The sequence below is a fragment of the Macaca nemestrina genome, chromosome 6 (assembly GCF_043159975.1).
Source record: "Macaca nemestrina isolate mMacNem1 chromosome 6, mMacNem.hap1, whole genome shotgun sequence".
Taxonomy (NCBI): Eukaryota; Metazoa; Chordata; class Mammalia; order Primates; family Cercopithecidae; genus Macaca; species Macaca nemestrina.
In genome coordinates, this window is record NC_092130.1 from 143,702,004 (window position 1) to 143,727,844 (window position 25,841).

The 25,841-nt window shown below is 44.3% G+C and overlaps 1 protein-coding gene across 6 annotated transcripts in view; it reads right to left on the bottom strand.

Moving 5' to 3' along the window:
- LOC105473089 (WD repeat domain 70) overlaps positions 1 to 25,841 on the bottom strand; it is a 388,018-nt gene that overhangs the window by 361,249 nt on the left and 928 nt on the right. The window contains exons 1-4 of one of the 6 annotated variants that reach the window (XM_011726718.3): positions 17,434 to 17,590; positions 17,272 to 17,337; positions 15,179 to 15,262; positions 4,520 to 4,637 (exon numbers count right to left, since the gene is read on the bottom strand). In XM_011726718.3, the coding sequence (XP_011725020.1) occupies positions 4,520 to 4,637; positions 15,179 to 15,262; positions 17,272 to 17,337; positions 17,434 to 17,458 (293 nt within the window). In that variant the 5' untranslated portion in view covers positions 17,459 to 17,590. Of the gene's footprint in view, positions 1 to 4,519; positions 4,638 to 12,599; positions 12,621 to 15,178; positions 15,267 to 17,271; positions 17,338 to 17,433; positions 17,591 to 25,841 lie in introns of those variants that run through there. The other 5 variants (XM_011726712.3, XM_011726713.2, XM_011726717.2 and 2 more) reach the window with 5 other exon arrangements.

Here is a 25,841-nt window from a genome sequence, read left to right on the forward strand (position 1 = left end):
GGAAATAGTACTTGTTTCTCAGGAAACTTTTCCTCTCCTATTAACAACATTTGGGTATTTTTTAATTTTTTCAAATTTGTAGTTCAAACATTAAATGTTTAATGCAAATATTATTTTATCTTAAGAAAGTTTAAAAAAAAAACTGTCTTATGCAAAGTCAAAAATAAAGGGTCACAGCAATTTTACGTTAAAGGGCCATTAGACCATTAGCACTCATAAACAGACAGGTGAGACTGAGTGCAATGGCTCACACCTGTAACGCCAGCACGTTCAGGGACCTAGGCAGGTGAACTGCTTATGCCCAAGAGTTTGAGACTAGCCTGGGAAACATCGCAAGACCTTGTTTCTACAAAAAATAAAAATGAGCCAGGTGTGGTGGCATGTGCTTGTGGTACCAGCTACTCAGGAGGCTAAGGTGGCAGGATCACTTGAGCTCAGGAGGTCAAGGCTACAGTGAGCCATGACTGCATCACTGTACTCCAGCCAGAACAACAGTGAGACCCTGTCTCAAAATATAGATATATAATAAAAATTTAATTTAAAAAATTTTAAAAGAGACAGGTGAACAAGGAAATACAGAAGAAAAACTACAAAATAGTAATGGACAAAAACCACTGAGTTGGCCAGTGCCTCAATTAACTATATTTGAATCCAATCCCTGATTGCCACAGTAGCAAATAATGCCAGTCATGTAAGGAAGTTACTCCCAAAATGTTTCAATATAATTTCTGAAATACAAGTTATTTCTCACGGCTAGTCCAAGTTTGCCACTTTGCCAAACATTAAATGTAGCGTCCTTGCATTCTAAAAACACCATACTCTAACCAGGGGTATCCAAGGGACAGAATACAGTCATAGGTTCTTAATTTGTTTCTGGTTGGGCCAGTGAAGCCATTTCCTCATCCCTCTTTTCTACTTATCACTAGAGACAGAAACTAAAAACCATGGCTTCAGGATGCTAAAAGTCTAAAAGAAATCAACAACAGTATAAGGCAGGTTGGACAGGCTTGAGAGTCTAGAGCATAGCATACTGATTCCCAAGTGGTTTCCTATCCACCATACCTGAGGACTATTATACATTCTCATTAAGGTCTCTAGCAAACACCTGTAAGTATAGCCCTCACCATCCACCACCCCTCCACCTGCCTCCAGAGTTAAGAACTCAGCATTCTTAATTGTATCAATTAATCTTTCAAATATTTGATAAGATTAAAAGTGTCACTGCCTTCTAATGAAGTATCTCTGGTATGTAAGCTCCAGGAAAGCACAAATTTCCATTTTGTTCTAGCATCTAACATATTTCCAGCATCTAAAAAATGCTTCACCTATAAGAGGCGCTCAATATCTACTGAAGGAAAAACTTGAGATTTTTCTTTTTGTTTTCATCTAGGTTAAACAGTGAAAAGAATATATTCTCACATTCAGGTTACCCTTAAACAGAGATATATGAACTAGCAAACCTCCATGAAGATCTGAGTTTCTAGATTTGAGCCACTGCCTAGCTCAAATCTCCACTCCAAGGCCTTCTTTCTAATTCAACAGGTTAAGTTTAGTTCACAACAAGGTCTTTGCACTTGGGAGTTCCGTTGGCTGACTTATCCTTCCCATAGATTGTTACACAGCCTCTTTCTCATTTTTGGAGTTTCCTCAAATGTCTCCTCCTCAAAGAAGCCTAAGGGCACACCCCTTTTAAACCTTCAGGCACACCACCACTTCCCATTACCTGAAGTACCTTTATCTTCATTATATGCCTGCTAAGTTATTTTATTTGGTTATTTAGTTGTTTGTTATCCATCCCTTCAAATACTCCCACAACACTGAGAGCTCCATGAGAACAAAGGTCTCATCTGACTTGCTAACTGCTGTATCTCAGTGCCTAAAATACTATGTAATCCACAGAAGACGCTCAATAAGTAATAACTAAATGACTAAATAAATTTATATTAAGCTATTCACACTCCAAAATTTCCCCCTTATGATTAACACACAAGTTTCCAGCTATACTGTTTTAAAACAGATTTTTTTTTTTTTTTTTTGAGACAGAGTCTCACTCTAGAGTGCCAGAGTATGATCTTGGCTCACTCCTCAGCCCAGGTTCAAGTGATTCTCTTGCCTCAGCCTCCCAAGTAGCTGGAATTACAGGCATGAGCCACCACGCCCAGCTAATATTTGTATTTTTAGTAGAGACGGGGTTTCATCATGTTGGCCAGGCTGGTCTCAAACTCCTGACCTCATGATCCACCAGCTTGACCTCCCAAAGTGCTGGGATTACAGGCATGAGCCACCTTGCCCAGCCCTCAAGTATCTTTTCTAACCACAACAAAACAAAACCAAAATCAGGCCAGGCGCAGTGTCTCATGCCTATAATCCCAGCACTTTTCAAGGTAGAGTGAGCGAATTGCTTGAGCTCAGAAGTTCAAGACTAGCCTGGGCAACATTGTGAAAGACTGTCTCTACAAAAAATACAAAAATTAGCCAGGCATGGTGGCACACACCTGTAGTCCCAGTTACTTAAGGAGATGAGGTGGGAGGATCGCTCGAGTCTGGGAGGTGAAGGTTGCGGTGAGTTAAGAATGTGCCACTGCACTCCAGCCTGGGTGACAGAGTGAAACCCTGTCTCAAAAGAAAAATTAAAAAATCAATAACAAGAGGAACCTTGGAAATTGTACAAATACATGAAAATAAAACAACAGGCTCCCAAATGACCAAACAGTCAATAAAAAAAAAATTTTTTTTAATTTCTTGAAACAAAAGAAAATGGAAACAAAACATATCAGAACCTGTGGAAAACAAAGAAAACAGTACTAAGAAGAACATTTATAACAATAAACAACTACATAAAAAGTAGAAATACATCAAATAAACAACCTAATGAGGTACCTCAAAGAACTAGAAAAGCAAGAATAAAGCAAACCAAAAATTATTAGAAGAAATAAAAAAAATCAGAGCAGAACTACAAATGACATTGACACTAAAAAAAAGAATAACACCAGGTGCGGTGGCTCACGCCTGTCATCTGAGCACTTTGGGAGGCCAAGGTGGGTGGATCACAAGGTCAGGAGTTCAAGACCAGCCTGGCCAACATGGTGAAACCCAGTCTGTACTAAAAATACAAAAATTAGCTGGGTGTGGTGGTGGGCGCCTGTAATCTCAGCTACTTGGGAGGCTGAGGCAGAGAACTGCTTGAACCCGGGAGGTGCAGGTAGCAGTGAGCCGAGATGGCGCCACTGCACTCCAGCCTGGGCAACACAGCGAGACTCCATCCCAAACAACAAAACAAAGAATTGAAAAAATCACTGAAACAAGCGTTGATTTTTTGACAAGATAAACAAAATCAATGTGTTAGGCCACTGCTGCATTGTCGAAAAGAAGTAACTGGGATGCCAGGCGTGGTGGCTCACATCTGTAATCCCAGCACTTCGGGAGGCCAAGGCAAGCAGATCATGAGGTCAGGAGCTGGAGACCACCCTGACCAACACGGTGAAACCCCATCTCTACTAAAATACAAAAAAAATTAGCAGGGCATGGTGACCCACACCTGTAATCCCAGCTACTTGGGAGGCTGAGGCAGGAAAATCACTTGAACCCAGGAAGTGGAGGTTGCAGTGAGCCCAGATCAAGCCACTATACTCCAGCCTGGTCAAACAGTAAGACTCCATCTCAAAAAAGTAATAACTGGAGGCCGGGCCCAGTAGCTGACACCTGTTATCCCAGGACTTTGGGAGAATGAGGCAGACAGATCATGTCAGGAGTTTGAGACCAGCCTGGACAACATAGTAAAACCATGCCTCTACTAAAAATACAAGAATTAGCCAGCAGTAGTAGTGCACCTCTGTAGTCCCAGCTACTCAGGAGGCTCACGCCTATAGCCCCAGCACTTTGGGAGGCCAAAGCGGGCGGATCACCTGAGGTCGGGAGTTTGAGACCACCCTGGCCAACATGGCAAAACCCCACCTCTACTAAAAACACAAAAATTAGCCAGGCGTGCTGGTGCATGCCTGTAATCCCAGCTATTTGGGAGGCTGAGGCAGGAGAATCATTTGAACCCAGGAGGTGGAGGTTACAGTCAGCCAAGATTACGCCACCACACTGCAGCACGCAACAGAGCAAGACTCCGTCTCAGAAAAATTAAAAAAAAAAAAAAAAAAAACTCGGCCGGGCGCGGTGGCTCAAGCCTGTAATCCCAGCACTTTGGGAGGCCGAGACGGGCGGATCACGAGGTCGGGAGATCGAGACCATCCTGGCTAACACGGTGAAACCCCGTCTCTACTAAAAAAAATACAAAAAACTAGCCGGGCGAGGTGGCGGGCGCCTGTAGTCCCAGCTACTCGGGAGGCTGAGGCAGGAGAATGGCGTGAACCCGGGAGGCGGAGCTTGCAGTGAGCTGAGATCCGGCCACTGCACTCCAGCCTGGGCGACAGAGCGAGACTCCGTCTCAAAAAAAAAAAAAAAAAAAAAAAACTCTACGAACACCTAAAAACTGATAGTTTAATAGAAGTCTTTCGTGAAAATCAGGCACCTGGAAGATGATTTGGAGCAATCTCTGACCACATTTGATCTTGAGGATGTTGGTTCAATATCTTCATTTTGCCTTAATTCTTTCTCTCTGCTCATTTCTTCCTCTTTTTCTCTTGCTTCTGAAAAGATTAAAAAAAGATTAACAAAAAAATCCAACCATTACAATTCAAACTTTGCTAGTATTAGAAAGGCTAAAAATTAACATAGCCACAAAGACATAACTTAGAGTGCTAGCAGTAACAGCAAAAAATTATCAACCACAGCTACTGTGGAAAACAATATGGTGGTTCCTCAAAAAGTTAAACGTAGAATTATCACGTGATCCAGCAATTCCACTTCTAGTAAATATCCAAAGAAACTGAAAGCAGGGTCTAAAAAAGATACTTGTATACCCATGTTCAAAGGAACATCACAACAGCTAAAATGTAGAAGCAACCAAAGTATCCATCTATAGACAAACGGATTAGCAAAATGTGGTATATCCACACAATGAAATATTATTTACCCAAAAAGGAAGGAGACTCTGCAATATGCTACAACTTCGATAAACCTTGAGGACACTATGCTAAGTGAGATAGACTACTCACAGAAAGACAAAAAGACAAATATCGTATGATGTTACTCACATGAAGTAATCTAGGGTAGTCAATGTCAGAGACAAAAAGTAGAATGGTGGTTAACAGAGGCTAGAAGGAGGGGCACTGAAGAATTGTTTAATACGTATACAGTTTCAGTCCTACAAGACGAACAATGTTATAGATGGTGGTGATGGCTGCACAACACTATGTACTTAAATATTATGATGGTACATTTTATGTGTATTTTATCACAATTTTTAAAATTAGAAAAAAAAATTTATCAACCTAAATGGCCAATGTGGTAAAAGAATTGAACGAAATTACTGCATAGCAATATAATACTAACTGCAGACAATAAAAATAGTGATAGAAAACAGAAATCTGGGAAAACATTTTAACAGATATGCTAAGCAAAATTAGCATAATGTGGATGGTGATATATTTTTTAAAACGTATTCGAAGGTGAGATTTTAGGTGATTAACTTTCTAATGTTTTAAAACATAAATTTAGCACTTCTTGGCCAGGCACAGTGGCTCACACTTGTAATCCCAGCACTTTGGGAAGCCGAGGCGGGCGGATCACCTGAGGTCAGGAGTTCCAGACCAGCCTGACTAACATGGAGAAACCCCGTCCCTACTAAAAAGAAAAAATTAGCCCGGCCTGGTAGCACATGCCTTTAATCCCAGCTACTCAGGAGGCTGAGGCAGGAGAATCGCTTGAACCTGGGAGGCGGAGGTTGTGGTGAGCTGAGATTGCGCCATCACACTCCAGCTTGGGCAACACAAGCAAAACACTTTCTCAAAAAAAAAAAAGTAGCACTTCTTTTCTGAATTTTCTACACTACAATTTTGGTCAGAGACTAGCTATCAAAATCATAATAAAATGTATACTAGCCGGACGCAGTGGCTCATGCCTGTAATCCCAGCACTTTGGGAGGCGGAGACGGGTGGATCGCGAGGTCAGGAGATCAAGACCATCCTGGCTAACACGGTGAAACCCCATCACTAGTAAGAATACAAAAACATTAGCCGGGTGTAGTGGCGGGTGCCTGTAGTCCCACCTACTCGGGAGGCTGACGCAGGACAATGGCATGAACCCGAGAGGCAGAGCTTGCAGTGAGCCAGATTGTGCCACTGCCCTCCAGCCTGGGCGACTGAGACTCCGTCTCCAAAAAAAAAAAAAAAAGAAAAAAATTTATACCATAGGCTGCTCTGTCTACAGAGTAGCCATTCTTTTATTTCTTTACTTTCCTAATAAACTTGCTTTCACTATATTAAAAAAAAAAAAATCTACTACATTAATTTTCCAGAGTTGTTTACTCTAGAAAGACAAAAAAAAATTTTAAATATTAACTTTTTTCCCTCTGATAATCTCACTCTACAATTGTGGGGGCACTAGGAAGAAAAAGGATTATGTATGAATAGTTTGGTACTCAATTGCCACCATCCTCAATAACCTGAGATAATATTTAACATTTTTTTCCTTCACTTAATAATGAAATACAATATAACTCAAGTTAAGCAGCAGCAAAGGACACTTATCAAGTGGAATGTTGTATTCTATAGGGTCTTTAGTTGCTGGGACATGGAAGATGAGGAAGAGAGTTACCCAGCAAACATCAACAAGGAACTACAAAGTCTTTCATGTCAAATATGAAGACAAAACCCTCCAGGAAGAAGTAAGGCAAACATTACGGCTCTAGATCATGTTGTCTTTTTTGTGTCTTCTGGGCTGAGGTGGGTCAAGAGTCAACAATTCTGCACTCTGATACTAGAGACTGGAAAAAAAATTAAAAAGAAGCATAGTGTCCAGAATTAAGAATGGGCCTGCCAGGCGCAGTGGCTCACACCTATAATTCCAGCACTTTCGGAGGCTGAGGCGGACGGATCACGAGGTCACAAGATCGAGACCATCCTGTCTAACACAGGGAAACCTCATCTCTACAAAAAATAAAAAAAAATTAGCCAGACGTGGAGGCGGGCACCTGTAGTCCCAGCTACTCGGGAGTCTGAGGCAGGAGAATGGCGTGAACCCAGGAGGCGGAGCTTGCAGTGAGCAGCGATTGCGCCACTGCACTCCAGCCTGGGCAACAGAGCGAGACTCCGTGTCAAAAAAAAAAAAAGAATGTGCTGAAGCCGGGCGTGGTGGTTCACACCCATAATCCTAGCACTTTGGGAGGCTGAGGCGGGTGGATTGCCTCAGCTCAGGAGTTCAAGACCAGCCGGGACAATATGGTGAAATCCTGTCTCTAGTAAAATACAAAAAGTTAGCCGGGCATAGCAGCGTGCACCTGTAGTCCCAGCTACTCGGGATGCTGAGGCAGGAGAATTGCTTGAACCCAGAAGGCAGAGGATGCAGTGAGCCAAGATCATACCACCACAATCCAGCCTGGGCCACAGAGTGAGACTCCGTCCCCAAGAGAAAAAAAAAAAAAAACAGAACAAGCCTGCTTAGCTCCTAGCTCACCCTGTTTTTTCAGCCAATCCCTCCAGACCTCTGGGGATGGCAGCAGCGTTTGTACTCTAGGCTCATCTTCTCCCTCAGGTCTTACAGTCAATTATATTACTAATGAGGAAAAGATATTGAGGCTGCCTACTCAGCTGCCATTTCCCTCTTTTTTACTTTCTTTTTTTTTTCTTTAAATAGAGACGAGGTCTCACTATGTTGCCCAGGCTGGTCTTGAAATCCTGGGCTCAAGCAATCCTCCCGCCTCAAGATTTACAGACGTAAGCCACCACACCATGCCAGTCCTCCCTCTTTTTCCCTTAGTTTTTCTTTTTGTTTTTGTTTCTGTTTTGAGACGGAGTCTCAATCTGTCACTCAGCATGAGTGCAGAGGCACAATCTCGGCTCACTGCAACCTTCCACCTCCTAGGTTCAAGCAATTCTTCCGCCTAAGCCTCCCAAGCAGCTGGGATTATAGATGCCAGCCACCATGACCACCTAATTTTTGTGTTTTTAGTAGAGACAGGGTTTCACCATGTTGGCCAGGCTGGTCTCAAACTCCTGGCCTCAAGCAATCCACCTGCCTCAGCCTCACAAAGTTTACTAGGATTATAGATGTGAGCCACTGACTCCAGCCTAGTATAACACTTCTAAAAAAAAAAAAAAAGTCTGTATTTCAGCTGGGCGCAGTGGCTCACACCTGTAATCCCAACACTTTGGGAGACTGAGGAGGGAAGATCACGAGGTCAGGAGTTCGCCCAGCATGGTGAAACCCCACCTCTATTAAAAATACAAAAAATTAGCCAGGCATGATGGTGCATGCCTGGAATCCCAGCTACTCAGGAGGCTGAGGCAGAAGAATTGCTTGAACCCAGGAGCTTGCAGTGAGCCAAGATCGCGCCACTGCACTCTAGCCTGGGCGACAGGGCAAGACTCTGTCTCAAGAAAAAGAAAAAAAAAAAATCTGTTTCATATGTCCTGCACATATTTATAGCTTTCAAGAACATAAAAAACATTTAAAAAAGAATTTGTACCATTATCATTTCCAGACCCTTCACAGCACGTATTTTATTGGGGTTTTATAGTAATCCATCCTTTCCACTAGTGCATTCAGCAACCAAGACAGCTCATAATCCCATATACAGACAACCTTGCTATTAAAAAGGTCAAAGTCTTAGCTTCCTCAAGCGTACTATCAATACCCAGGGAAAGACTCCAATACCAAGCAAGAGATAAATTATGCCCATATGAGAATTTCCAACTTTTAAAGAAAAATAAGTCAAACTGTCTTATGGTAGGAAACTAGGGTTCCCGCAACCCCTCTCTTCAATTTCATAATTTGCTAGGACAGCTCACAGGGAATCATTTTTAATTCCACAGTCTAAATGTAATCTAATTGCCAAGTCTAGAAGAACACGAAAAAAAACAACTCTTATGAATAACTTCCCATATAATGATGAATACTACTTCCATAAATTATCCCAATAGTATTTTCTATTGCTAAAGCTAAATAGATCTTTCAAAGAGATCATCAATTTAGATTCATATATTTAGATCAGAGGTATAAATTGCCATCCAAGGATGTAATACTAAATCAAGAAAGTTCAATAATTTATCCACAAAAATCAAAGGAGACTATAGTCTTGAGACAATTTTTCAAAAATTTAAAAATTCAATAACTCCCCAAGTTCCGCTTAGATAAAAATGTATACATGCTTTACTAAGAAAAATTACAGGAATTTAATATTTATAAAGTTCTTTGTTGTTTATAAGCTACTGTACCCAACATCTTAATCTCTTCAAGAAACTTCCAAAGTAGATGATACACACACAACAGGGTTACGAAGGATCAGAAATTGGAAAAACCCATCCAATGTTACTTATCTTGTAGATTGTGGGGCTGGGCCTCAAACCTAGGTTCCCCAATTCCAAATCCCAAGCTCTTTCCAACAGATTGTAACCGTTTTTTCTTAAGACGGAGTTCTGCTGTTGTTACCCAGGCTGGAGTGCAATGGCACGATCTAGGCTCACTGCAACCTCCACCTCCCAGGTTCAAGCGATTCTCCTGCCTCAGCCCCCCAGTAGCTGGGACTACAGATGCCCGCCACCACACCCGGCTAATTTTTGTATTTTTAGTAGAGACAGGGTTTCATCACATTGGCCAGGCTGATCTCAAACTACTGATCTCAGGTGATCCACCCACCTCAGGCTCCCAAAGTGCTGGGATTACAGGCATGAGCCACTATGCCCAGCCCAGATTGTGCCATTTCAAAATATTCTCCAAAGCAGCAAGATTTCATTTTTTAACAAGACAGTATTACAGGTCTAAATTCAATTCAATCTTCTCGAAATATTACTGAGAACCTACTTTACAAAGCAAAGTACTAGGGACTATAAAACTTACATACCCATAAATATATACATCTATGTACCCACAAAAATTGAAAATAAAAAGATTAAAAATAAAAAGCTTGGCCGGGCGCGGTGGCTCAAGCCTGTAATCCCAGCACTTTGGGAGGCCGAGGCGGGTGGATCACAAGGTCAGGAGATCGAGACCACAGTGAAACCCCGTCTCTACTAAAAATACAAAAAAAAAATTAGCCGGGCGCGGTGGCGGGCGCCTGTAGTCCCAGCTACTCAGGAGGCTGAGGCAGGAGAATGGCGGGAACCCGGGAGGCGGAGCTTGCAGTGAGCCGAGATCGTGCCACTGCACTCCAGCCTGGGCAACAGCGTGAGACTCTGTCTCAAAAAAAAAAAAAAAAAAAAAAGCTTCACTTTGGGAGGTTGAAGCAGGCAGATCGCTTGACTTCAGGAGTTCAGACCAGCCTGGCCGACATGGTGATACTCTGTCTCTACTAAAAATACAAAACTTAGCCGGGTGGTGGTGGCACGTGCCTATAATCCCAGCTACTGGGGAGGCTGAGGCAGGAAAATTGCTTGTACCAGGAGGCAGAGGTTGCAGTGAGCCTAGATTGCACCATTGCCCTCCAGCCTGGGCGACCTAAAAAAATAAGTAAATAAAAACAAAAAGCTTACGTAGCCAAATAAGACAATTCTGTTCAAAACATGTTGTATTATACACTTAAAATGGTAAATACAAGGTACCTACACTGTGATAGTACAAACATTCACTAAATTGTTTAAAACATTTGTAAATGCCTCAGATAGCATGTCTTTGTCTATCATTTGAGGATATTAAAATTGTTTTTTGATGTGATGATATTGCGGTATAATATTAAATATATTTGGCCAGGCGTGGTGGCTCATGCCTATAATCCCAGCATTTTGGGAGGCTGAGGCGGGCAGATCACGAGGGCAGGAGATCAAGACCATCCTGGCTAACAGGGTAAAACCCCTTCTCTACAAAAAATACAAAAAAAAACAAAAAAAATTAGCCGGGCATGGTGGTGGGCGCCTGTAGTCCCAGCTACTCAGGATGCTGAGGCAGGAGAATGGCTTGAACCTGGGAGGCAGAGCTTGCAGTGAGCCGAGATCGCACCACTGCACTCCAGTCTGGGTGACAGAGCGAGACTCCGTCTCAAGAAAAAAAAAAAAAAAAAAAAGAAATATATTTGGTCTTTGTTTCAGGTTCCTGCCACAAAGCTTCTGAAACCCTTGGAATTTCCTGAGTGATAGGAGCTCTCTTTTGTTATTCACTAGAAGCCCCTTTGGATCCCACCTAAGTTTATGCTATTGAAGTGACTTAGTGTGGGACCCCTAGGCCTCAGCATGGGACTGCTGCTCACTAAAAAAACTGACGGGTTAGATAATTGGAACTTTCATCCCCACCCACCAATCTCTGGGGAAGCTGGAAATTAAGATCTATAGAAAAAATTTTTGTTTTTCTTTTGAGACAGGCTCTCGCTTTTTTACTCAGGCTGTGATGCAGTGGCATGATCATAGCTCACTGCAGCCTCAACCTCTGGGCTCAAGTGACCCTCTCACCTCAGCCTCCCAAGTAGCTGGGACTACAGGTGTGCGCCACCATGCCCAGCTAATTTTTTAAAACTTTTTTGAACAGGATCTCACTGTGTTAGCCCAGGTTTGTCTCAAACTCCTGGGCTCAAGTCATCCTCTTACTTTGGCCCCCAAAGTGCTGGGATTATAGATGTGAGCCACTGAGCCCAGCCTAGACACTCTTGAACCACTAGATGTGATTAGCTTCAGGGTAGCTGAACACAGGGGGATGCTGGGGAGTTGGTGCACCCAGAGAGGGCACAGAAGCTCTGCACCTCTCCCACTCCATACCTTGCCCAATGCATTACTTCATCTGGCTGTTCATCTGTATCCTTTATAACACCCTTTATAATAAACTGTTAAAACTAAGTAAAGTGTTTCCCTGTGAGCCATCCTAGCTAATTATCAAACCAAAAAGAGGAGTCATGGGAACCCTGATTTATAGACAGTAGATTAGAAGCACTGGTCACAACCTGTGACTTGAGATTAGTGTCTGAGTGAAGGCAGTCTTGTGGTAGTCTCCAGGCAGACAGTGTCAGAATTAAAGTGAGTTACCGAATACCCAGTTGGAAAACTGGTTGATGTGTGGGGGAAAACTCCTATATATCTGGTGTCAGAAATAAAGTACTGGTTCACACCTGTAATCCTAGCACTTTGGGAGGCCAAGACAAGTGGATCACTTGAGCCCAGGAATTCAAGACTTGCCTGGACAACATGGTGAAATCTTTTTTTTCTTTCTTTTTTTGAGACAGAGTCTCGCTCTGTCACCCAGGCTGGAGTGCAGAGGGGCGATCTTGGCTCACTACAAGCTCCACCTCCCAGGTTCTTGCCATTCTCCTGCTTCAGCTAATTTTTTTTTTTTTTTTTTTTTGTATTTTTAGTAGAGACGGCGTTTTACCATGTTAGCCAGGATGGCCTCGCTCTCCTGACCTCGTGATCCACCCGTCTAGGCCTCCTAAAGTGCTGGGATTACAGGTGTGAGCCACTGTGCCCGGCCAACATGGTGAAATCTACCTCAACTAAAAATACAAAAAATTAGTGGGGTGTGGTAGCACCAACCTACAGTCCCAGCTATTTGGGAGGCTGAGGTGGGAGGATTACCTGAGCCCAGGAAGTTGAGTCTGCAATGAGCCAAGGTCATGCACTGCACACCAGCCTGAGCAACAGCAATGAGACCCTGTCTCAAATCAAAAAAAAAAGGAGTGAAGTACTGAGAGGAGTGTGAGAGGGTAGGAAACAGCTTGGTCTTTCCTATCTCTTACAGGTATCTTGGTTAAGCTTTTTTTAAAACAATCCTTACCATTTTAAAATACATACAAAAATACTTATGAGTAAAATGATGTCCAAGATTTGCTTCAAAATCATCTGAAAGGGGAAACAGAAGTAACACTAGCCATGAACTGTTACAGTAGTTAAATCTGATTGACAGGTACATGGTAGTTCATGACTATACTTCCGTGTTTGAAATTTCACATAATAATGAGGGGTTTTTCTGGGTGCAGCAGCTCACACCTGTAATCCCAACACTTTGGGAGGCCGAGGCGTGTGGATCACAAGGTCATGAGATCGAGACTATCCTGGCTAACACGGTGAAACCCCATCTCTACTAAAAATACAAAAACAAAATTAGCCAGGGGTGTTGGTGGGCACCTGTTGGTAGTCCCAGCTACTCTAGAGGATGAGGCAGGACAATGGCGTGAACCCAGAAGGCAGATCTTGCAGTGAGCCAAGATCGCACTACTGCACTCCAGCCAGGGCAACAGAGCGAGACTCCGTCTCAAAATAATAATAATAATGGGTTTTGGCCTGGCACGGTGGTTCACGCCTATAATCCTGGCACTTTCAGAGGTCGAGGCAGGCGGATCACTTGAGGTCACAAGTTCGAGACCAGCCTGGCCAACATGGCGAAATCATGTCTCCACTACAAATACAAAAAAATTAGCCGAGCGTGGTGATGGTCACCTGTAATCCCAGCTACTCAGGAGGCTGAGGCAAGAGAATCACTTGAACCCAAGAGGCAGAGGTCGCAGTGAGCCGAGATCGTGCCACTGCACTCCAGCCTGGGCAACAGAGCAGGACACCATCTCAAATAAAACAAGTAATGAATAGTTCTTTCAAAAAATAGTACATGTAGATAGCTTTCTTTTCACCACAAAAAAAGTTTTCTTCCAAAGACTGAAAATATTTTCTGTCAGGCACACTGCCAAATACTGGATATTGCTGCTGTACAATACTTTATTTATTTTAGTTATTTTATTTTATATTTTATTATATATTTTATTTTATCTTAGTTTATTTTGAGATAGAGTTTTGCTCTTGTGGCTTATTTTTTTATTTCATCTTATTTTATCTTATCTTATCTTATTTTATTTTACTTTGAGATGGAGTTTTGCTCTTGTTGCCCATGCTGGACTGCAATGGTGCAATCTCAGCTCACCACAACCTTTGCCTCCTAGGTTCAAGCGATTCTCCTGCCTCAGCCTCCCTAGAAGCTGGGATTACAGGTGCCCACCACCACACCTCGCTAATTTTTCTATTTGCAGTCGAGACGGGGTTTCACCATGTTGGCCAGGCTAGTCTTGAACTCCTGACCTTAGGTGATTCGCCTGCCTCAGCCTCCCAAAGTGCTGGAATTACAGGTGTGAGCCACTACACCCGGCCCATTGTTGGTTTTAAAATGATAAATTGGGCCGGGTGCGGTGGCTCACACCTGTAATCCCGGCACTTTGGGAGGCAGGCAGATCACAAGGTCAGGAGATGAGACCATCCCGGCCAACATGGTAAAACCCCATCTCTACTAAAAATACAAAAATTAGCTGGTCGTGGTGGCACACACCTGTAGTCCCAGCTACTCAGGAGGCTGAGGCAGGAAAATCACTTGAACCGGGGAGGTGGAAGTTGCAGTGAGCTGAGATCGCACCCCTGCACTCCGCCTGGTGATAGGGCGAGACTCCATCTCAAAGAAAAAAAAAAAAAAAGGCAGGGGTGCAGTGGCTCCGCCTGTAATCCCAGCACTTTGGGAGGCCGAGGCAGGCAGATCACAAAGTCAGGAGTTCAAAATCAGCCTGGCCAACACAGTGAAACCCTGTCTCTACTAAAAATACAAAAAATTAGCCAGGCGTGGTGGCATGTGACTGTAGTCCCAGCTACTCAGGAGGCAGAGGCAGGAGAATCGCTTGAACCCAGGAGGTGGAGGCGGCAGTGAGCCGAGATCCCGCCAATGTACTCCAGCCTGGGCAACAGGGAGAGACTCCATCTCAACAACAACAAAAAATCCAACAATGACAAGTAGTATAACAACACTTTTTTTTTCTCTGAGATGGAATTTCACTCTTATACCCCAGGCTGGAGTGCAATGGCAGGATCTTAGCTCACTGCAACCTCCACCTCCCGACTTCAAGCAAAGCGACTGCCTCAACCTCATGAGTAGCTCAGATTACAGGCCCCAGCACCATGCCCAGCTAATTACTGTATTTTTGTAGAGATGGGGTTTCACCATGTTGGCCAGGCTGCTCTCAAACTTCTGACCTCAGGTGATCCGCCCACCTCGGCCTCCCTAAGTGTTGGGATTACGTGTGTGAGTCACCGCGCCCAATCACATTTTTTTCTTTTTTAATATACTTGCATGAGGTATACATAGTACTTAAACCAATAAAAGGATAAATATCTGAACTTCTTACCCAGTGTTTTGCGACTTCTTTCCACAGCTGTTCTTCGAGTTTGTTCAAACATTGCTTCCAGGTCAAATGTGCGAGCTTTTTTACCTAAAACATGAACAAATGGCAGACTGCGATTGCCTTGCAATAAGTTGGCCAAACTTCAGGTGATCAATACTGATCAATAAACACTCAGTTTGTCTGTTTATAACATAGCTCCAATATAACCATAAAATATCACAGAAGGAGTTTGAGTCACAGATAACTTTTGATGACAATCCCTTCACTAAGTACTATTAATCAGTTAACTTTCCCATCCTCCTCTAATTTACCTAGATCCCTACCCTAAGAAACAACAACACTAATACAGGAGGCAGAATGGAGAATGTCCCAAAAGTTACCCTTTGCAGATGTAATTAAGGTTATGGACTTTTAAATAGGGAGACTATCCTAGTTGGCCCTTAAAGGCAAAGATGCAGAACAGCTACGGCAGAAAAAGTCAGAGAGATCCAATGTTTGAGAAGGATTTGAGGCATTGTAGTTGGCTTGAAGATGAAAGGGGCAACATGAGAAGTAATGCAGGTACTTTAAGGAGCTAAGAGGAAAACAGAAATCTCAGCCCTATAACAAGGAACTGTATGAGCATGGAAACATTCTCCTCCTCCCCCAGTAACTAATTTTCCCCTATGTGGCACAAACATGTGGACACCTTTCTCACTTCTGAGTAAAGGAATGAGGTACTAAAATGAAGGATTTATACCGGGTAGGGTGGCTCATGCCTATAATCACTTTGAGAGGCTCAAGTGGGAGGATCGCTTGAGCTAGGGAGATCGATCAGCCTGGGCAACATGGTGAAACCTCGTCTCTACCAAAAGTATAAAAAATTAGCCAGGTGTGGTGGCACACATCTGTGATCCCAGTTACTCAGGAGACCAAGGTGGGAGGATGGCTTCAGCCTGGGAGGTGGAGGCTGCAGTGAGCCAAGATCGCACTAGTACACTGCAGCCTGGGTGACAGAGCAAGACGCCATCTCAAAAAATAAAAAAAAGAATAGAAAAGGCCGGGCACGGTGGCTCACGCCTGTAATCCCAGCACTTTGGGAGGCCGAGGCGGGCGGATCACGAGGTCAGATCAAGACCATCCTGGCAAAAACGGTGAAACCCCGTCTCTACTAAAAATACAAAAATATTAGTGGTGGGCGCCTGTAGTCCCAGCTGAGGCAGGAGAATGGCATGAACCCGGGAGGCGGAGCTTGCAGTGAGCCGAGATCGCGCCACTGCACTCCAGCCTGGGCGACTGAGCCAGACTCAGTCTCCAAAAAAAAAAAAAAGAATAGAAAAACTACAGAACTAGTAGGTGTGAACACAACCCAAGGTCAACATGTGTAAGTCTATTATTTAATCATTATCATAGAATTAATACAGGCTGGTCAAAAGACAACAAGACCACCTTGAGGAAAGGTTCAGGGAAGTTAGAATCCCAATGTTTGGATGAACAGCATTTACAATTTTAAAATGCAAAACAAAGAGAAAACATTTTTCATGTATCAGTCTAGTAAAGTTTTGTTTTCGTTTTTTAAATAATTTTCTTTTTAAACAATACCTACTCTGTGTTGGCAGGGACATGGTAAAAATGGCATTCTTAAATTCTGTTAACTTTGGTATAACCTGAAAACAAGCTTTTTGATGGGTATTACGGCAATAAGCAGCAAGCAGCTTTAAAAGACACATACCCAATTTTTCAGCTTTTTAAATATTTATACTTCTGTATAAACTAGGCTCTCTTTTAGAAATCTACCCTACAGAATTACATATTTTTAAAAATCCTCGTACAAATGCTATTATTTACAAAAAATGTTCATTTTAGCATTATTGGTGACTTAAAATTAGAAACATCTTTTCTCTTCATCTCTCTCCAGGACTCTCATAACTGTCTTCTGAGTTGCTTCTAACGGATACGCAGAATAGAAGACAAATGGGAGAAGAGTATTGACAAACTGAAAGGTATGCACCCGAGCTACAGGAATTCCGAGTTGACAGCTCGATCTCCCCTCCCACTCTGCGGTTCTTCAAACCTCTGCAAAAGGAAAAGGAGCTCTGCCTGGAGCAATCACTTACCGAACCCAGTGAAGCCCATGGTGACCGCAAGCTGCGGGTCCGGTCCCGACGCGTCTGAGCCTGTCGCTGGAGCAAGAGGAAAAGAGAGGAGGCCTAGTTAGTGCGGCGCCCCGGCGCCCCCGACACGGCCCACCACGCCCGGACTCGCCTAATGAAACCCACCTTCGCTGGGCCCAGAGCGCTCCATCGCTGGCCGAACACCGCAAAATGGGCCACAGTCACAGCCTAAGCAACTGCAGAGGAACTTGCCACTAACCCGCGGCAAATCCCGGAGGAAGTACCGCCTCCAAACGACAGCGGCGCCGCCGAAGCCAAGAGCGGCACCTTCCGCAAAGGGACCGCGGCTTTCTGCGCGGCGCCGCCCTACCGGACAGGCGGGAAAGCGCCGCGCAACTCAGACCACTGGAGGGGAGAAGTGGTATCTGGAGTTTCCATAACATAACATCCTTTCCTTTTTTTTTTTTCTTTTTTTTTTTTGAGCCAGAGTCTCTGTCGCCCAGGCTGGAGTGCAGTGACACGATTTCAGCTCACTGCAACCTCTGCCTCCCGGGATCAAGCGATTCTCCTGCCTCAACCTCCTGAGTAGCTGGGATTACAGATGCCCGCCGGCTAATTTTGTTTTTTTTGTTTTGGTTTGTTTTTTTGTTTTTGTTTTCAGACGGAGTCTCTGTCGCCCAGGCTGGAGTACAATGGCGTGATCTGGGCGCACTGCAACCTCTGCCTCCTGGGTTCAAGTGATTCTCCTGTCTCTGCCTCCCAAGTAGCTGGGATTACAGGCGTCCACCACCACATGCAGCTAATTTTTTTTTTTTTTTTTTTTTTTTTTTTTTGAGACGGAGTCTCTGTCGCCCAGGCTGGAGTGCAGTGGCCGGATCTCAGCTCACTGCAAGCTTCGCCTCCCGGGTTCACGCCATTCTCCTGCCTCAGCCTCCCGAGTAGGTGGGACTACAGGCGTCCGCCACATCGCCCGGCTAGTTTTCTTGTATTTTTTTTTTTTTTAGTAGAGACGGGGTTTCACCATGTTAGCCAGGATGGTCTCGATCTCCTGACCTCGTGATCCACCCGTCTCGGCCTCCCAAAGTGCTGGGATTACAGGCTTGAGCCACCGCGCCCGGCCTGCAGCTAATTTTTTGCATCTTTAGTAGAGAGGAGGTTTCCCTATTTTGGCCAGGCTGGTTTCGAACTCCTGACCTCAAGTGATCCGCCTACTTTGGCCTCCCAAAGTGCTGGGATTACAGGAGACACCCTTTGCTTTTGTTTTTGTTTTGTTTGAGGTGGAGTCTCACTCTGTTGCCCAGGCTGGAGGGCAATGGCCGACCTCGGCTCACTGCAACCTCTGCCACCCGGGTTCAAGCTCTTCTCCTGCCTCAGTCTCCTGAGTAGCTAGGATTACAGGCACCTGCCACCACACCCGGCTAATTTTTGTGTATTTAGTAGAGGCGAGGTTTTGCTATGTTGGCCAGGCTGGTCTTGAACTCCTGACCTCACGTGATCTGCGCACCTCTTCCTCCCGAAGTGCTAAGATTACAGGCCTGAGCCACTGTGCCCCAACTTTTTTTTTTGGCCAAGTCTCCCTCTGTTGCCTTGGCTGGAGTTCAGTGGCGTGATCTCAGCTCACTGCAACCTCCTCTGCCTCCTGGGCTCAAGCAATTCTCTTGCCTCAGCCTCCCGAGCAACTGGGACTACAGGTGTGCGCCACCACGCCTGGCTATTGAGTATTTGAGACTACAGGCACCTGCCACCATGCCCAGCTAATTTTTTGTATTTTTAGTAGAGACAGCGTTTCACCATGTTGGCCAGGATGGTCTCAATCTCCTGACCTTGTGATCTGCCCACCTCGGCCTCCCAAAGTTCTGGGATTAAAGGCGTGAGCCACTGCACCTGGCCTGTCAGGCTGAAGTTTACAAGGCTAATCATGTGCTCAGGATTGTCCTTCTTAAACAGAATGTGGGAGTTCAACACTTCAATGTTCAGAAGGTGGAGAAGAATCTCTTTCTCTCTTTTTGAGACAGAATCTCACTCTGTCACCCAGGCTGGAATACAGTGGCACAATCTCGGCTCAATGAACCTCCATCTCCTGGGTTCAAGCGATTCTTGTGCCTCAGCCTCCTGAGTAGCTGGGATTACAGGTGCCTGCCACCACACCCGACTAATTTTTCTTTTTTGAGACGGAGTCTCACTGCATCGCCCAGACTGGAGTGCAGTAGCACGATCTCAGCTCACTCCAACTTCCGCCTCCTGGGTTCAAGCAATTCTCCTGCCTCAGCCTCGCGAACAGCTGGGATTACAGGCCCTGCCACCACACCCAGCTAATTTTTGCATTTTTAATGGAGAAAGAGTTTCACCATGTTGGCCAGGCTGGTCTCAAACTCCTGACCTCAAGTGATCCACCCGCCTCAGCCTCCCAAAAGTGCTGGGATTACAGACGTGGGCCACTGCACTCAGCCTATGGAAGAGTATCTTATACCAAACCTTGTACCTTTGGCGCTAAACTGGATATGAAGTGAGCATTTGATCAGCCAAGTCCGCTGCTCCATATTTTGTCACTATAATCCACAATGACACATGGCTTCTTAGTTTTCTTTCCATCTGTTGTCTACTTCAATCGCCGTATCATTGTGGAATATTGACAACATTGTGACCACCTTGTTGTCACACCATTTCAGTGCCATAAGTTCACCACGGAACTTACAACATCACACATAGGAATGCTATGTTTTCTAGGATTTGACATTTTCAGCGATCTAGAATTACTATATTTTGTAAATGGAAATTCCACTACTAAAAACAGAATGCTATAAATAGAATAATGTATGTTTCCAAAGTCAATATAATAGAGTGATGTAAAAATAATAAAATAATAGACATAAACTTTGGGTGTTAGGTTGGGACCATAATCTGTGAGTTATATTGGGGTAAAGGCTGCAGCAGCAAGCACCAACAGTGAGTATTCTCAGGGAAAATGGGAAGTGGGTTAACAATGGGTAAATCTGCGGGTGCCTGTAGTGAATTCTTTTTTTTTTTTTTTTTTTTGAGACAGAGTGTTGCTCTTGTTGCCCAGGCTGGACTGCAATGGCGCAATCTTAGCTCACTGCAACCTCTCCCTCCCAGGTTCAAGTGATTCTCCTGCCTCAGCCTCCTGAGTAGCTTGGATTACAGGCATGCGCCACCAGATCCAGCTAATTTTTTTTTTTTTTTTTTTTTTTTTAGTAGAGATGGGGTTTCCCCATGCTGGTCAGGCTGGTGTCTAACTCCTGACCTCAGGCGATCCGCCAGCCTTAGCCTCCCAAAGTAGCTGGGATTATAGGCGTGGGCCACCACGCCTGGCCAAATTCTTATAATTTTATATTGTCTTAGCATTTATTTTGAATATAAGTTGGACTTTCTCATATCAGAAGCAGGGTTCAGTCACCCTTGACACAGTTTGCAGTTCTACACCTCCTCCCCGTTCCTCAATGTGATCAATCCAGGTATCTATTATATAAAACTTCCTCCTGGTGCCCACCTCCCCATAGGATAACTACATACAGCCTACCTCACCAGCCCTGCTGACCCTGACGTCCTACATGGACTGTGCAGATATGCCACAGTGACTACCTCGATCACAGCATGACTTCCAACAACAGGGGTGTCCAATCTTTTGGCTTCCCTGGGCCACAATGGAAGAAGAAGAATTGTCTTGGGCAACACATTAAATACACTAACAATAGCTGAGAGCTTAAAAAAAAAATCACAAATCTCACAATGTTTTAAGAAAGTTAACAAATTTGTGTTGGGCTACATTCAAAGCCATTCTGAGCTGACGAGCTTGTCCTCAAATTTGTGCATGATTGCTTTAAATCCACCAATTAAAGTGTGGGAATTCCTCTTGGGAAATCTATTTGGAAAACACCATGAAACCAATGAATGCGTTGGCTCATGAGTCCCTCTTTCTCTTTCCCTGACTGCATTCCTTGACCTCCAGGTGTGCCAGATGCCCTCCGGGCCTGTAAGTAATAAAATCTTTACTTACATCTGTGTTTCTCCTAATTATTGAAGAAGCATGCTCTATCTTTAAATGCCTAAATTAAAATAGTGCCTTAACATAAATCAAGGCAGTAGGATTCAAAATGTTGTAGTCGTCACTCTATTTTTCAGTTACATACGCATTGAAGCAAAATCAGTTTCCCTTAAGCATATCCTTAATAAAGCCATAAACAGTATTCATTTAATTAAAACCTGACCCTTAAATAGTCTTTTTAACCCTCAGTATGACAAAAGGAGAAGTAATCATGAAGTATGTTTCTTTTGTTTGTTTGTTTGTTTTTTGAGACCGAGTCTCGCTCTGTCACCCAGGCTGGAGTGTAGTGGTGCGATCTCAGCTCACTGCAAGCTCCACCTACTGGGTTCAAGCTATCCTCCTGCCTCAGCCTCCCAAGTAGCTGGGACTACAGGCACCCGCCACAGGGCCCGACTAATTTTTTGTATTTTTAGTAGCGATGGGGTTTCACCATGGTCTCGATCTCCTGACCTCATGATCTGCCCGCCTTGGCCTCCCGAAGTGCTGGGATTACAGGCGTGAGCCACCGCGCCCAGCCATCATAAAGTATGGTTTTAAAAAAATTTCTTACAGATAGGGTCTCACTATGTTATCCAGACTGGAGTGCAGTGGCTATTTACAAGTTCAGTCATGAAGCACTTTAGCCTCAAACTCCTGGACTCAAGCCATCTTCCCCTGCCTCAGCTTCCTGAATAGATGGGACCACAGGCACATGCCACCATGCCCAGCTAATGCATATCTAAGTACGATGGTCATCTAAAAGAAAACCACTTGTAATTGAGTTGTTAGCTTTTTTTCATGAAACATTATTTTTACTTGAAAGAATGACTCACAAAGTACAGTTGTTCAGATTTAAGTATTTGGCAAACATTTTCTCAAAAATAAATGAAATGAGTTTATCACTTTAAGAAAAGCAAGTCAGGCGTGGTGGCTCACACCGGTAATCCCATCACTTTGGAAGCCGGGGTGGGAGGATAACCTGAGGCCAGGAGTTCGAGACCAGCCTGGCCAACATGGCAAAACCCCATCTCTACTAAAAATACAGAAAATTAGCAAGCCAGGCATAGCTGGGCATGGTGGCTCACGTCTGTAATCCCAGGGCTTTGGGAGGCCGAGGCAGGTGAATCACCTGAGGTCAGGCATTCAAGACCAGCCTGACCAACATGGCGAAACCCCCATCTCTACTAAAAATACAAAAAAAAAAAAATTAGCTGGGCTTGGTGACATGCGCCTGTAATCCCAGCTACTGGGGAGGCTGAGGCAGAATTGCTTGAACCTGAGAGGCGGAGGTTGCAGTGAACAGAGATCATACCACTGCACTCCAGCCTGGGCAACAAGAGCAAAACTCCATCTTAAAAAAAAGAAAAAAAGAAAGAAAATTAGCCTGTAATTCCAGCTACTTGGCAGGCTGAAGCAGGAGAATCACTTGAACCTGGGAGGCAGAGGTTGCAATGAGCTGAAATCGCACCATTACACCCCAGCCTAGGTGACAAGAGCAAAACTCTATTTAAAAAAAAAAAAAAAAACAAAAAAAAACACTGACGGCTGGGCGCGGTGGCTCAAGCCTGTAATCCCAGCACTTTGGGAGGCCGAGACGGGCGGATCACGAGGTCAGGAGATCGAGACCATCCTGGCTAACACGGTGAAACCCCGTCTCTACTAAAAAAATACAAAAAACTGGCCAGGCGAGGTGGCGGGCGCCTGTAGTCCCACCTACTAGGGAGGCTGAGGCAGGAGAATGGCGTGAACCCAGGAGGCGGAGCTTGCAGTGAGCTGAGATCCGGCCACTGCACTCCAGCCTGGGTGACAGAGCCAGACTCCGTCTCAAAAAAAAAAAAAAAAAAAACTGACTATACTTGTTGCCAATTATTAAAATACTTGTACTTTTCCTAAATACGTAACTGAGGCCAGCTTTTCTTTCCTTTTTTTTTTTTTTTGAGATGGAGTTTCGCTCTTGTAGCCCAGGCTGGAGTGCAATGGCACGATCTCGGCTCACTCCAACCTCTGCCTCCCAGGTTCAAGTGATTCTCCTGGCTTAGCCTCCTGAGTAGCTGGGATTACAGGCTTGCACCACCATGCCCAGCTAATTTGTGTATTTTTTGTACAGACGGAGTTTTACCATGTTGGCCAGGTTGGCCAGGCTACCCTCGAACTTCTGACCTCAGGTGATCCATCTGCCTCAGTCTCCCAAAGTGCTGGGATTACAGGCGTGAGCCACGGTGTCCAGTGAGGCCAGCTTTTCTTTCTTTCTTTTTTTTTTTTTTGTCTGAGACAGAGTCTTGCTCTGTCGCCCAGGCTGGAGTACAGTGGCGCGATCTTGGCTCACTGCAAGCTCCGCCTCCCAGGTTCACACCATTCTCCTGCCTCAGTCTCCCGAGTAGCTGGGACTACAGGCACCTGCCACCACACCCGGCTAATTTTTTGTATTTTTTTTAGTAGAGACAGGGTTTCACCGTGTTAGCCAGGATGGTCTTGATCTCCTGACCTCGTGATCTGCCCGCCTCAGCCTCCCAAAGTGCTGGGATTACAGGCATGAGCCACTGCACCCGGCCAAGGCCAGCTTTTTAAATATATTATACTTCAATTAAATAAGTCACAAAATGTTGACATGCTAGACAAAGTAATAGACATAAAAAACCAGGTTTGCTCATTCTGCTTACCAGCAGAACTTAACAAAATCCTTTGCCAGCAGAATTTCACAAAGCCCAACTCAATGACTGAGTGTAGACCTCTAGAAGAATGCCCTGGAAACAATAAGCAGGTTAGAGCACAGGTTCCCACATCTCTTGCTTGAATCAATGCATTTTTTTAAAAAAGGTAAGTTCAGTGTTCCCACCCCTTGCCTCTTCCACTATATAAGATAGTGTCCCACAGGATTCATGGTTTTGCCTCTGTAATCTAATCTATAACCAGATGTACTCTTACACCCAAACTTGGATGAGATTTTGCTGTAATGTAATTTATGACTTTTTTTTTTTTTTTTTGAGACAGAGTCTCACTTTTTATCACCCAGACTAGAATGCAGTGGCATAGTCATGGTTCACTGCAACCCGGAACTCCTGGGCTAAAGTGATCCTCCTGCCTCAGCCTACCGAGTAGCTGGGACTACAGGTCCACATCCAGCAAATTAAAAAAAAAAAATTTTTTTTTTGATTTTGCTTTTAGAGATGGGGGTCTCATTACATTGCCCAGGTTGGTTTTGAATGCCTGGCCTCAAGAGATCCTCATGCATAGGCCTCCCAAAGTGCTAGAATTACAGGTGTGAGTCACTATACCCAGTTTATGAGCATGTTTAATGTAATTTCTGAGCACATGCAGAACTTCCAACCCCTGATATGTAAGCTGTGGGCTAAAACACTACTTTGGAACAGTCTAACAGAAACTCTCTGAAAGGTTGCAATTCTGACTCTGAATTAAACTGACTTTAATTCTTTAAAAGTGGGTTATTTTTCTTTAGTTGACAGCAGATAGAGATACGAGAATTCAGCTATCCATTACTGATCAAGACACTAAAGACATTTGCAAAAATATGAAATAATCGCATTCTTCTCCCTGTTTTAGTTTTAGAAACTATAGTGATTTCTCATTTTTAAAAAGTGTTATATTAACATGTATTAAGCTTGTTATGCTTTTTTTTTTTTCTCTTTTTGTGATGGAGTCTTACTCTGTTGCCCAAGCTGGAGTGTAGTGGCACGATCTTGGGTCACTGCAACCTCTGCCTCCCAGGTTCAAGCGATTCTCCTGCCTCAGCCTCCTGAACAGCTGAGACTACAGGCGCATGCCACCATGCCCAGGTAATCTTTGTATTTTAGTACAGACGGGGTTTCACCATATTGGCCAGGCTGAACTCGTGATTCACGTGCCTTGGCCTCCCAAAGCACTGGGTGCTGGGATTACAGGCGTGAGCCACTGCGCCTGGCCTTGTTATGCTTTTAAATACATTGTTAAACATTTTAATTTTCAGTTTATGAGTTATTCACAAATTTTTTTTTTTTTTTTTGAGACGGAGTCTCGCTCAGTCGCCCAGGCTGGAGTGCAGCGGCACGATCTCGGCTCACTGCAAGCTCCGCCTCCGGGGTTTACGCCGTTCTCCTACCTCAGCCTCCCGAGTAGCTGGGACTACAGGCGCCCGCCACCACGCCCGGCTTTTTTTTTTTTTTTTTTTTTTGGCATTTTTAGTAGACACGGGGTTTCACCGTGTTAGCCAGGATGGTCTCGATCTCCAGACCTCGTGATCCACCCGCCTCGGCCTCCCAAAGTGCTGGGATTACAGGCGTGAGCCACCGCGCCCGGCCGAGTTATTCACAAATATTAATACATGCAACCAATATGTAACGAAAACTCTCTGGAATCCTGAATAATTTTTAAGGGTATCAAGGGGGTCCTAAGACCAAAAAAAATCATAATTACATGTTCTAGGGAAGAGGTCAGCAAACTTTTCCTGTAAAGTGCCAGAGTCCGTATTTTAGGCTTTGCAGTCTTGTGTAAACTACTTGGTTTAGCAGTTGTAGTGGGAAAGCAGCCACAGGCA